The following is a 12903-nucleotide window of genomic DNA, read 5'->3' as shown; positions in this document are numbered from 1 at the left end:
TGGCTGGGAAGCCAGCTCCATGCTCCCTCGTCACCAAGGAGCATGGAGCTGGCTTCCTGGCCAATCGGGAAGCCGGGGGGGGGTTATTTATTACCTCTCCCCCCCCTAGCTTCCTGATTGGCCAGGAAGCCGGCTGCATGCTCCCTCATCAAGTTACATGGGAGCATGGAGCCGGGAAGCCGGGCACTGTGTAATGACTCGCTGCCCAGCTTTCTGATTAATCGGGAAGCTGGCCAATCAGGAAGCCGGGCGGCGAGTCTTTACCTACCCCCCGGGTTCCTGACTGCCTAGAAAGCCAGCTCCATGCTTCCTCATCACCAAGGTATGAGGGAGGATGGAGACGGCTTCCTGGCTAATCATGAAGCTAGGCGGCGAGTCATTACACGCCACCCGGTTTCCTTAATGGGACTTCCAGTATCAGTATTTGGTATTGGCGAGTACTGAAAAAAAAATATCGGTACTTGATACCGAAAAACCAGTATCTGTGCATCCCTAGTAAATATCCCAAAATGGAGGGTGCAGCAGTGACAAGCACTTGGCACCACGTTTGCAAACAAACTGTCAATAAAAGACATTCTTGCATCACCATTGGAGTGCCGGTGACTTTTCCTGATTTTCATTGTTTACTACCAATGACTACAAGTCCCATCTGCCACCATGTCAGATGGGACTTGTAGGGGGCATACCAGCGATCCCTCCGTCCTCACCACTCTGGAGCACTTCCTCCAGCTAGGATGTGAGGCTGGAGGTAAACAATGATGGAACTTGTGCATTGCACCCACAACACGCCGATCATAAAGAAGGTTGAGAAACGTTGGTTTACACTTTAGGTTTGACATTTGCAGAATGGACTGTGAAGGCCGCCTTTGTGACTCCTCCTGTCATCTTCCAGTTTCCTGTTTGTATATTCTAGCAGTGTATTGTAGGTTTTTGTGTTCTCTGGTCATTGAGGAGCCCGAGTCCGTCACCCGAGGTAATATATATATATATGTCAGGTTTATATCTGCATCATCCACACATGCAACACGTTGTTCTGGAATGATTGTAATCCCTTTCTTTCATTCCCGTTTACCAAATTGTCAATGATTTCTGTGTTACGAGCTGCTCATTCAGGGTTTCTGCTTAGACGCTCACGTGTCTGAAGGAAGAACTGTCTGTGTTGCCTCAAGTGACCAGGTTTTCCCCTCCATATTTCCAAAACCAGTTAGGTAATGGAAGGGAAATGCCAACAGATTGCTATGGGCAACGCAGGAGCTATTCAAGACACCTTCATTCTTATGGGGCACACTGCGTAGGCAATATTGCAGAGCAGCTAGTTTTTATTATGGTAACAGCTTTAATCTTGCTCTTATCCAATCGGAATTGGTTTTGCTGGCAGCGTCGAGTCAGATTAGCACATGTTGCATGGTTTGTGGATAAATGTGGCCGAATACAATTGCTTTGCGACCACGTTGGTTGTTTCTGATTAGGCTGTTCCATGGGCCATTGTCACTTAAAGGGTCATTCCACCCAAAAACTGATATAGATAACGGCGAATTTGTCCAGCTAGCCGTTTATTGTGTCCTTCAAGGACTCCGTCGATCTTGGCGCTTAAGTTCCTTGGTCTGGGTACCTGCTGCAGCCATTAAAGTGAATCCCCTTCTCCCTGTTGGGTTGCTTATACTTTGGAGTACAAGGATGATGGTGGGATCCTTCAAGGTGGAAAGGAACATGATTTGGGAGGTCTTGCTGCTCAAGTCCCATAGATGTAAAATAAGCCGCCTGGTTGTCTAAACTCCACCTGTGATGTGGAATGACCCTTAAGCAGAACTACGCTTCATGGTTTAGGTGAGAAGGGAAGTGAATTTCGTGTGCACATATGGGAACAGCAACACAGACATAATGCAAAAGTTTATGGGACCACCTGCCCCTGTGATACCTTCTGATCAAACCCTTGGAAATGAGAGGCCTCCTTCACATGGACGCCCTCGTGGGCCAATAGGCAGGTGCAGTAGGTGGCGGGAGAAGCTGAAGTTCCATATTAAACTTCTCCAGGATCTATGACTTGGATACTGTTACACAAGGAGCCTTTTATGTTCCATTCAGTGGCTCGATAACGCAGTTGGGTGGAACAGGGGCGTTGAGTCATATTTGCACACGAGTCTCTCCTCCCTTCCTTCATGCAAGATCAGCAAATCTGTCTTGTATGGAAGACATGAACTATAATTTGGGGTTACTGGGTGGTGGACCGGACCACAAGACGCTGAATCTTGGCAGTCCCGCGTTGCAATTATTTCAAAGATCCGATATCAACCGAGTCCTTGTTACCCAATTATGCCAATCTATAGTCCTGTACGTTTTAAAGCCGGACTCCAGGTATAATCATAATCTTGCTTTCTCAGTCGTATGCCTCACATATATGTCCTGTTTACGCTGGCCACACACCTAGAAATTGTCCTCATTTTACTTTGATAAACTGCGACATAAATAGATTTTTCTTTGCCTGGATTCCAGCTTTCTGCTTTGCTTGCAGCTTGCGTGTAGCTGTGTAAGGCCTTGTTCACACCAAGCGCGGAGCAGATCCAGAGCAGAGCAGGTACAGAACGGATCAAAACGGCGTCCAATGTATTCCAATGGTATTTTTTGCTCCAGTTCACATTGCAGCGTGCAGTTGCAGAGCAGATCCAGAGCAGGTGAAAAAACTGCAGCAGGCCCTATTTTACCTGCTCTGGAACGCATCAAAAACTAATGCAAATGCCTGGAACCCACTGAAAGCCCATTTTAAACTTTAAAAAAAAATGTATTTTTTTTTTAAAAGAGCCCAAAACGCGTCTAAAAGACTAGCATGCGTGTGCAGAAACCTGACCGGATCTGCTCTGCATTTGGTGTGAACAAGGCCTGAGCTAATGAGGCATTTGTTTAACTTTTGCTATATGCATATAATGAAAGCCAGTCTTTGCTGGGATTTGTAGAAATCGGAACATTCAGTCTTGAATTATAATTATTCAGGCCTACATATTAAATATTTATATTTACCTTTTAAGGCCCCTTTCACGCGGGAGGTCCGATCAGGTCTGCCTGTCAGTTTTTCTGGCGGACCCGATCAGATGCCCAATACTAGTCTATGGGTAGCCACGTGTAAACAGGTGGGCGTCTGTTTGCACCCGGTTAACCCGACTCCGACCTGCTCTGTAAAAAGAAATGGAACAGAGTTGCGTTTCGATGGACCTGATTGTGCCGGATCGGGGGAAATCTGATGTAAAAGGACACGTGTCCATTTACATCCGATTCCCCATAGACCGGCATGGGGTCCGGGCACTTCAGTGAAAAACTGGACGGACGCGGATGTCACAGCAGTGACATCCCATTCTGTACTGCTCAGATCAGGAGGGGATCCTGCCTGACCTCACATTGCACAGTATGCAAGTCCAGGCAGTTGAGAAGGACAGTCACTGTCCGAATTTAGGTAGGTTCTGAACCAATGACATTCGAGATACCACGGCATATGAAATACAACTAAATAGGGGGGCACATAGAAATATGTCACAAGTGATCCTGCCCAGTTATAGTTTTAGATCCCGTATTCCGATTTGTGCATAAGCCCAGCTGTGACTGGTTCTCTTTAACAGAGGAAAGGGCACATGCTTACTGAACGGTTACATTTGAGAGCACCGTGGAGTCGGTGGCGTATTTTGAAGACCTCTTCCACCTGAAATCTTCTGCTGCCTGTGCAAGTATTTTAACTTTTTGTTGGTGATCTGAGAATCCCTGCTTTTGGTGTAGGATAGCTGTTCTTGAACGCGCCCACTGCAGCCGGCTTGTGGTTCCTGACGTACCAAAATTCATTGCTAAGAGGCATCTCACAGCCACCATTTAGATTCAGACCTGCCCTTGAAGCCTACATGTGATTTGTGATGCAGTAAGAAGTTACACATTGCAGACTTCAAGAATTGAACTGCCTTGTGATGATCTCTCTGCATTCTTGCTGCAAACAGGAACCAAAATCACATTCAAGTTATTTCTCATTTTGGGGAACGCAGCAGAATGAGTGGAACACAGAGGACGGAGCTGGGAGTTTCGGAATGGAGACCACGGGTCAATGTTCTTGCTGATTGTGAAAAGGTTCTCTTCCTTCAGTGTGGTCTCCAGGACAGGAAGTGAGGAGAAAGCATCCCTAGCTGGGAGTATGATGATAGAACCCTGACAGAGGCTCTAACACAGCGTTCAGCAACCTTTTCCTATAAGTGTTAAGGAGTAGACAACAGCTGTGTCACTAAACAATAGTGTGCCATAGACTTCCGATCAACCCCACCTTCACCCCTCAGATATGCCCCCAATTCCTGCACCTTCACCCCTAAGATCAGCCCCAATTCCTGCACCTTCACCCCTCAGATCAGCCCCAATTCCTGCACCTTCACCCCTCAGATCAGCCCCAATTCCTGCACCTTCACACCTCAGATCAGCCCCAATTCCTGCACCTTCACACCTCAGATCTGCCCCCAATTCCTGCACCTTCACACCTCAGATCTGCCCCCAATTCCTGCACCTCCACCCCTCAGATCAGGCCCAATTCCTGCACCTCCACCCCTCAGATCAGGCCCAATTCCTGCACCTTCACCCCTCGGATCAGGCCCAATTCCTGCACCTTCACCCCTCAGATCTGCCCCCAATTCCTGCACCTCCACCCCTCAGATCAGGCCCAATTCCTGCACCTTCACCCCTCGGATCAGGCCCAATTCCTGCACCTTCACCCCTCGGATCAGGCCCAATTCCTGCACCTTCACCCCTCGGATCAGGCCCAATTCCTGCACCTTCACCCCTCGGATCAGGCCCAATTCCTGCACCTTCACCCCTCGGATCAGGCCCAATTCCTGCACCTTCACCCCTCGGATCAGGCCCAATTCCTGCACCTTCACCCCTCGGATCAGGCCCAATTCCTGCACCTTCACCCCTCGGATCAGGCCCAATTCCTGCACCTTCACCCCTCGGATCAGGCCCAATTCCTGCACCTTCACCCCTCGGATCAGGCCCAATTCCTGCACCTTCACCCCTCGGATCAGGCCCAATTCCTGCACCTTCACCCCTCGGATCAGGCCCAATTCCTGCACCTTCACCCCTCGGATCAGGCCCAATTCCTGCACCTTCACCCCTCGGATCAGGCCCAATTCCTGCACCTTCACCCCTCGGATCAGGCCCAATTCCTGCACCTTCACCCCTCGGATCAGGCCCAATTCCTGCACCTTCACCCCTCGGATCAGGCCCAATTCCTGCACCTTCACCCCTCGGATCAGGCCCAATTCCTGCACCTTCACCCCTCGGATCAGGCCCAATTCCTGCACCTTCACCCCTCGGATCAGGCCCAATTCCTGCACCTTCACCCCTCGGATCAGGCCCAATTCCTGCACCTTCACCCCTCGGATCAGGCCCAATTCCTGCACCTTCACCCCTCGGATCAGGCCCAATTCCTGCACCTTCACCCCTCGGATCAGGCCCAATTCCTGCACCTTCACCCCTCGGATCAGGCCCAATTCCTGCACCTTCACCCCTCGGATCAGGCCCAATTCCTGCACCTTCACCCCTCGGATCAGGCCCAATTCCTGCACCTTCACCCCTCGGATCAGGCCCAATTCCTGCACCTTCACCCCTCGGATCAGGCCCAATTCCTGCACCTTCACCCCTCGGATCAGGCCCAATTCCTGCACCTTCACCCCTCGGATCAGGCCCAATTCCTGCACCTTCACCCCTCGGATCAGGCCCAATTCCTGCCCCTTCACCCCTCAGATCAGCCCCAATTCCTGCACCATCACCCCCCAGATCGCCCCAATTCCTGCACCTTTACACCTCAGATCAGCCCCAATTCCTGCACCATCACCCCCCAGATCGCCCCAATTCCTGCACCTTTACACCTCAGATCAGCCCCAATTCCTGCACCATCACCCCTCAGATCAGCCCCAATTCCTGCACCTTCACCCCTCAGATCAGCCCCAATTCCTGCACCTTCACCCCTCAGATCACCCCAATTCCTGCACCTTCACACCTCAGATCAGACCCAATTCCTGCACCTTCACCCCTCAGATCAGACCCAATTCATGCACCTTGTCCTGGTGATCTCAATGGAAGTGGAGTCACATCTCTCCAGTGAGGACAGAGACTTCAATAAAACTCTAGTTTCTAAACTCCCCGCTCTGTGCAGAACTAGGAAAGTGTTTTGGTTGCAGTTGATCTGCCGTGCTTGTATCTGATCACTTGTAGATAATTGCACATTGTGGCGTTAGTCACTTTATAAGACGTTTCATCTCTTTCTATTGCAGGAGGACTCTGCGGGTGACAGCTGGCTGCTTCACGGGCACAGAACCCTTGGCACAGAGATGGTGTTGAAAAAGGTACAGTAGTGCAAACTCCCTCTTTGTCATTTTGGACCACGATTGTTCTGAAGTCCATGATAACACCTGGGTGGGGCTGATTACACTAAGCTGGTAATACACTGTGTGAATTTCGAATGCACACTGATTTCTGGCACCTGGGACCTTCCAGAGACTGGCGGCATCTGTGCACATGTGTGAGAGTCTCCTGCACGTCTGCAGATCTTCGCTAGGTCCCGAATACCTGGCAGAGACCTGAAGCACATCTGCGCATGCTCAGAATCTCCGGACACACTGCCTCCTGGGATATGACGTGGCTTATCCCAGGAAGCATTGGGGCATACATATGTCATTTTCCCCTCGGTGAATGATCCAGAAGTGCTGCAGTCCATCAAAAAATAAAAAGTACTATTATTTAAAGAATAATTGTTATCAATTCTGAGGGAGGGGGAAAGGAATCGGGAGATGTGTACTTTTTAAATGGGAGAAAGTCTGCATTAAGTTCTAGTTGTTGACATTTGTTGTGTGATGATTAACATGGCTGCCCCTTCGCCCTCAGCCCAGCGTCACATACCAGGCAATCAGCAAACGGCTTAAAGTATCAGAAGAGGTAAGAGGCTTTTACTGCGATTTTATTTCCTTTTGCTGGTTTGGTTTAGTCTCATCTGATGCTACAGATCAATACCATTTCTTTTTGTTCTGTGTACAGGACACTGGCTCGACGTCGATCCAAGCAGCAGATAGCACAGCCATCAACGGCAGTATCACACCCACAGATAAAAAGTAGGTTTCCTGCCAACACTGCCCTGGCACTTCACCAATCTCTAGGCTGCTCAGTATGTGCACTAGCATTGCTTAGTGACTGTCTATGGGTTTTAGCTTCTAGGATGACTAAAGCTGGCTATACAATGAAGGCACGTTCACATCTCAGCATAGCGTTAACCACACAATTCCACGCGATAATTGCACGGTTTTGCGCAACGCGCTTAGCACACGTTATGTTGACATGCATTTGAATGGCACCTCAAAGCACCCCCGGGCTGCTGTGCAGTGCAACATGCAATACTGCATAACCATGCATTTCAGTGCATCGGGGGGGCCATTCAAATAAAATCGTAACACGTACAACATTAATTTAGGACTTCCCTCAGCTCTGCAATGCCTATTGCTGCTCTGATCTGGTACTCCAGCTGAGTGACTGTAGGGAGACAGAAGCAAAACAAGCTACTGAGAGAGTGTTTTTGCTGTCAAATTAGAGGAAGAATTGCTCCATGGTTCCTGCAGCTACAGAGGTCAATGAAGGCTTGCTTTGAAGCTAATTTACTGATAAGAATGTGGAAACATTTGAATGTCCATAGCCTGACTCAATTTAAACATTCACTTTCCCAGATTACAACTTCCAGGCCGATATTATGTCAACCTGTATTCTCTTATCTTTGTCCAGGATTGGCTTTTTGGGCTTAGGGTTGATGGGAAGTGGTATAGTCTCCAACCTACTGAAAATGGGACACACGGTGACGGTGTGGAATAGGACGGCAGAGAAGGTAATGACCCTGGAATAGGCTGTGACTGGTTTATTTTATTTCTGTATTTAAAGTGAACCTGTCTGGCTGTTAACCTAACAGTCCTGCCTAAGGGTGAGGGGTTTTGCTATGACGATTATTAACTTGGAAGCACATTTCTGTGCACAGAAAGAGTGAGAGGTCCGCGTGTGGCCCTCTAAACACCAGTGACATGCCTGGCTTAGATGACGAGGGACCAGCTTTGTAGTCCCAGGGACGCCCGTCTTTAGATAGCATTGCAGCTGCACATAGCAAGGAATAGACGGCAAGGGAGAACTTGTGAACCAGACTAAGCAGTAGATCTAGGTGACAGAGAAGCTTTTATGTTCTTGCCATACAAATTAAACTTTTCCTGTGGCCCAGATTTCTGCTTCAATTTAATGTTAATATTTAATGATCATTTTTAGTTATGTTTGAGTTTAGTCCAGCTCGCAAGTCCTCCCTTGCTGTCCCTTGCTATGTGCAGCTGCAATGCTATCTAAAGACGGTCATGTCTGGGACTACAGGGCTGGCCCCCTGTCATCTATGCCAGGCATGTCACTGATGTTTTAGAGGGCCGCATTTGTCCCTATCGATCTTTCTCTGTGGTCTTTAGTGGTTTAAGTATAAAATAAAAATGGATACACCTCCAGCTGATAAGTGGAACCTTCTTGCCTAATTTTGCACCTAAATAACATAGGCAAGTGTTCTCTGGAATGAAATCAAGTTAGTTGCAATTGTTTCTGTAATGTTACGTTCTGAAGTTACATAATCTTTCTCTGGAATTTGGAAGGTGCGGCCCATGCAAAATAAAGCAACAAGTTCACTTTTTAATGCCCCCTCCTCAGGTGCACTTAGAAGAACCTGTGTAAGATCCCAGTCACTCTTCTTACAGCTCACACAGGGCTGAGGACTCCCCGAATTGTTGTTAGACAGTGTGTGCCCTCTAAGACACGTAGGTATAACATACAGAGCACGGGTGTTTAAGCTAAAATCAGAGATTGCCCTAAAACACTATGAAGTCAAGAATAGTAACGCCAGAACATCTAAATTAGGGTTGCACAGATACCAAGTACAGTACTCGGTACAAGTACAAGTACATGCACCGATACTTTTGAGCTCCAAGACTACACTAGAGAAAAATTCAAAAATTAGGAGGCAGCTGTCAGAGGCAACTGTCATTTGTAAGGAGCACACGGAGCTCCTGGGATTTGTACATCTCTGTTTTAATGTACGATTTTGTTTTTATAAATAAAGGGATGCACAGATACCAGTTTTGCGAGTACGAGTACTGGTACTTGCCGAGTACGTGCAAGTACGAGTACTGATACATTTTTGTTTATTGTCATGTGACAGTTTTTCTAAAACAATACAGACTAATGATTTCAGGACAGCGGTGGAGTGCTAGAGCCAGGTCCCAGGTGCAACCCCTGAAACCCTGGTAGTTCTCATGAAAATGAAAAGTATCTGCACTGGTACTCGAAAAGTATCTGTGCATCCCTAATCTAAATAGCTTTTAAATGATCATATTTTCAATGTAGCAAGTGATAAAAGCATGACAATTGACGACATCAGGACCACTATACATAAGGCAACTACAGAAAGTTATAAATTCATCATACATCATTCAATATATGATCGCTGGAGGTTTAAACAAGGAACATAGCAATACATGCAGAAGACAAAGTCAGATAGCAAAACGTGGACACCCAGTGTAGCTAGAGGTAGGGGCTGAGGGTGACGTTTCAGAGCATAATGCCTTTGCTGAGTCAAATCCTACCTGATGCACTGTGTTACCCAAGTGTGTATATATACATGTGCCATACAATAAAGAAACTCAATGTGTTCCCCGCTGGCCAGCCACATGACGTCACAACAGGTGCTGATGTCGGTGCCCATGTGATGTCACTTGGTCCATCCTTTTACCAATTTACATCCTGTTTTGCGAAAATAGCATGGTTTTTGCATGGTTCACCAGAGACTAGTGTATGCATGACGGTATTTGGATACCCCCAGGACTTAAAGCCTGGTGCTATATTAGCAGACCTGGGGATGCTCCCCAGCAACCCCAGAGAGGGAGCTGCCGGCCTAAGGAGGCTGAACAGCATGCTACAGAGAGGTGAGAGTCAGCATAGGAGCACTTCTTGCACTCCTAACGGTTTCCCAGTCCATTGTACATAATTGTACTGCTTATATCACTTGCTACCTTGCATGTATTTTCTTAGGATACAGTCAGTGAACCCAAAACCGCTTTCTCCAAGTAGTAGAATAGGGTGCTGCTGCTGTCGACAGCTGGCAACCATCACGAACAAAGTAAGAAGTGGGCCGCGGGCACTCCAATTGCAATTTATAAAAGTCTGTTTAATGACGTAAATGCAGCATAAATTCACTCCGTGCAACGTTTCGGGGTCTCAAAGGATCCCCTTCATCTGGCAGAATAAGTTCACTTCACAAGTTCATACTTATGAAGGGGATCCTTTGAGACCCCAAAACGTTGCACGCAGTGTATTTATGCTGCATTTATGTATTTTCTCAGTTCCCGGGGGCTGAACAGATCAGTGGAGGAAATAAGAAATGTTTCATGCTGCGTGGGCAGAGCACAGGTACCAAAACCCAAGTGTATGCACACAGCTCAGAACAGCAATACGTTAAATGTCCGTGTAGATGCAGATGTTGAAGCTTGCTTTGCTTTGTCTCATTATTTTCTCTTCTTGCAGTGTGACTTGTTTGTCCAAGAGGGGGCACAATTAGGCAGAACTCCGGCAGAAGTGGTCTCCACATGCGACATTACGTTTTCATGTGTGGCAGATCCTAAAGCAGCAAAAGATGTAAGTTTTGGAAGTTGAGTTTGTCGACTTACCCACTGACTTGGGATGTACGCACATTTTGCATAATAAGTGAATAAAATAATTAGGGATGCACTGATACCTAGTATTTGGGCGAGTACTCGTACCCGCCCAAATGCTCCGATACGTATCCCGATACCGGAACTTCCAGTCAGAGGGAGAATTTCTCTGACCGGCAGTGCCGTGAGGGAACATGGAGCAGCCAATCAGGAAGTTGAGCCTCGGGTAATGACTCGCGGCCTGGGTTTCTGAATGGCTCCATGCGGTTTGGCTAGCTCCATGCTGATTGGCCGGAAAGGCTGCTTACCAGCCAATCAGCATCCAGCCGGCCAAACAGCATGGACCCGGCTTTCCGGCCAATCGGGGAGCTGGGCCGCGGGTAATGCCCCAACTGGCTCGATGCTGATTGGCCAATAAACATGCAGCTGACCAAATAGCATGGAGCTGGCTTCCTGGGCAATCCAAAAGCTGGGCAACGTGTAATGACAAGCTGCCTGGCTTCTTGATTGCCCGGGAAGCCGGCTCCATGCTGCTGGCAGTACCGAAATATAAAAATCGGTACTCGTACTCGATGCTGAAAAACCGGTATCGGTACATCCCTAAAAATAATGCAGCAGGGAGAGGGGAATGGTTATAATTGCACATTAAAGACTAGTGATGGTGGGGGAGTGCAAACAGGACTGGAGAGGTGTATTTAGGACAGTTAAATACTATTCTTTAAGGCTGACCTCCATCTTTCCCTCCAGTCTTGCACAGTTGTAGCGGCTCCTCTCCTGAAATGGCTTACTCTGATTTCTCTGCACACTGTGAATGTCTCACAATGTGCATTACAAGCTGCAGCAAGTCAGATAGAACCCACCTCATTTTCTGGCTGAAGGAAGTCCAGCATCATCTAGGTCTTTCCCCGGTAGCCTTACCATCCGTGGCCCACACATTTCAGTCATTGAATTACAGATCTTTCAATCATAAGAGGCTTAGTTTAGGTACTCCCACTGCTCCAGACTGACATCCACCAATCATAGTATTTTGATATTTGCATAGCTCCTGCTTATATCTGGGCGCACTGAGGCATGGTGCCATGATGTTCTCAGGAAGCCATCTACAGCACCCTCCTGGCCCCTCTCACCAGCCATGATGGGCCTGCATTGCATAGAAAAGCACATCACTAGGTCTAAATTGACGTTTTATTACACATTATTCAGCATGTTGCTGATGAAATGAGCAGCCAGGTGAGGCAAAATATAAGCAGATTAAACTTCAGATTTAAATGCTTTTGTAGGGAGCAGACAGACGAATGAAGAACAAATTGCTGTGGGTTATTGGGTCTTCCACATTTCTCCTTCCGTCACTGTATAAGCCTGATAATAGTAGAAGCCGTATGACAAGTGAACCAGGGTTCAAGTAAGAGTTGCTTTTTTCTTTAATCAATATAACATGACCTTAATGTTTTTTGTTTCTCTTCTTTAGTTGGTGTTAGGACCCAGCGGGGTGCTGCAAGGCATCCGTCCAGGAAAATGTTACGTTGATATGTCCACTGTGGATGCAGAAACAGTCGTCGAACTTGCACAGGTATCATTTGTAGCATCGCTGAGCTGATCTTCTTTTTATTTGGTGTCAGTTTAATCCTTTTGGATAAACTAGGAAGGTGTTCTGACTTCTGTCACATTTTTATCCTCTATTTTGTATTGAGATTGTAGTCCATCCAGGGAGTGAGCTTGGAGCGGTGACTACTGTACAACACACACAGGGACCATGGGGAACAAAAGTAGCCCCCCTCCAGAAGGAAGGACAGTGTCAGCACCAATTCAGAGATGATTTGAGGATTTACAGCCGAGTGATACACAAATAAGATACATTTTTGTTAGTAGTTAAAAACTCCTGAGATTAGTGTCACTTTATTGCTAGTTTCAATGAGAACAGAGAGCCCGTCATATGGGCCTTTTCGGGTTTTTACTGCAGAGTGTGTTCCTATTGACAGTTGGGTCTAATCTAAACAGATTCCTCCATCTAAGCTAAACTGTGTGTATGGAGGAATCTCCCACTGGGCCAAGCTTCAGTATCTTGCTAGTCTGCCCTACCGGCTCTCAAAACACCTGAACAATGAGATTGGATGCAGGCATTGTTCAGGTATTTGACAGCTAGCGGGGCCGACTAGCAAGATACTGAAGCTCTGCC

The 12903-nt window shown here is 47.5% G+C and overlaps 1 protein-coding gene across 3 annotated transcripts in view; it reads left to right on the top strand.

Moving 5' to 3' along the window:
• GLYR1 (glyoxylate reductase 1 homolog) overlaps window positions 1-12903 on the top strand; it is a 29091-nt gene that overhangs the window by 11039 nt on the left and 5149 nt on the right. For 2 of the 3 annotated variants that reach the window (XM_018558600.1, XM_018558601.1), the window contains exons 7-12: window positions 6291-6362; window positions 6901-6951; window positions 7051-7124; window positions 7786-7885; window positions 10600-10710; window positions 12196-12297. In XM_018558600.1, the coding sequence (XP_018414102.1) occupies window positions 6291-6362; window positions 6901-6951; window positions 7051-7124; window positions 7786-7885; window positions 10600-10710; window positions 12196-12297 (510 nt within the window). Of the gene's footprint in view, window positions 1-6290; window positions 6363-6900; window positions 6952-7000; window positions 7125-7785; window positions 7886-10599; window positions 10711-12195; window positions 12298-12903 lie in introns of all 3 variants that reach the window. The other variant, XM_018558602.1, reaches the window with a different exon arrangement.

The sequence above is a fragment of the Nanorana parkeri genome, unplaced genomic scaffold, assembly GCF_000935625.1.
Source record: "Nanorana parkeri isolate BGI_ZX_2015 unplaced genomic scaffold, ASM93562v1 scaffold347, whole genome shotgun sequence".
Lineage (NCBI taxonomy): Eukaryota > Metazoa > Chordata > Amphibia > Anura > Dicroglossidae > Nanorana > Nanorana parkeri.
The sequence above is the reverse complement of the archived record's forward strand: the minus strand, read 5'-3'. Positions and strand labels throughout refer to the sequence as shown.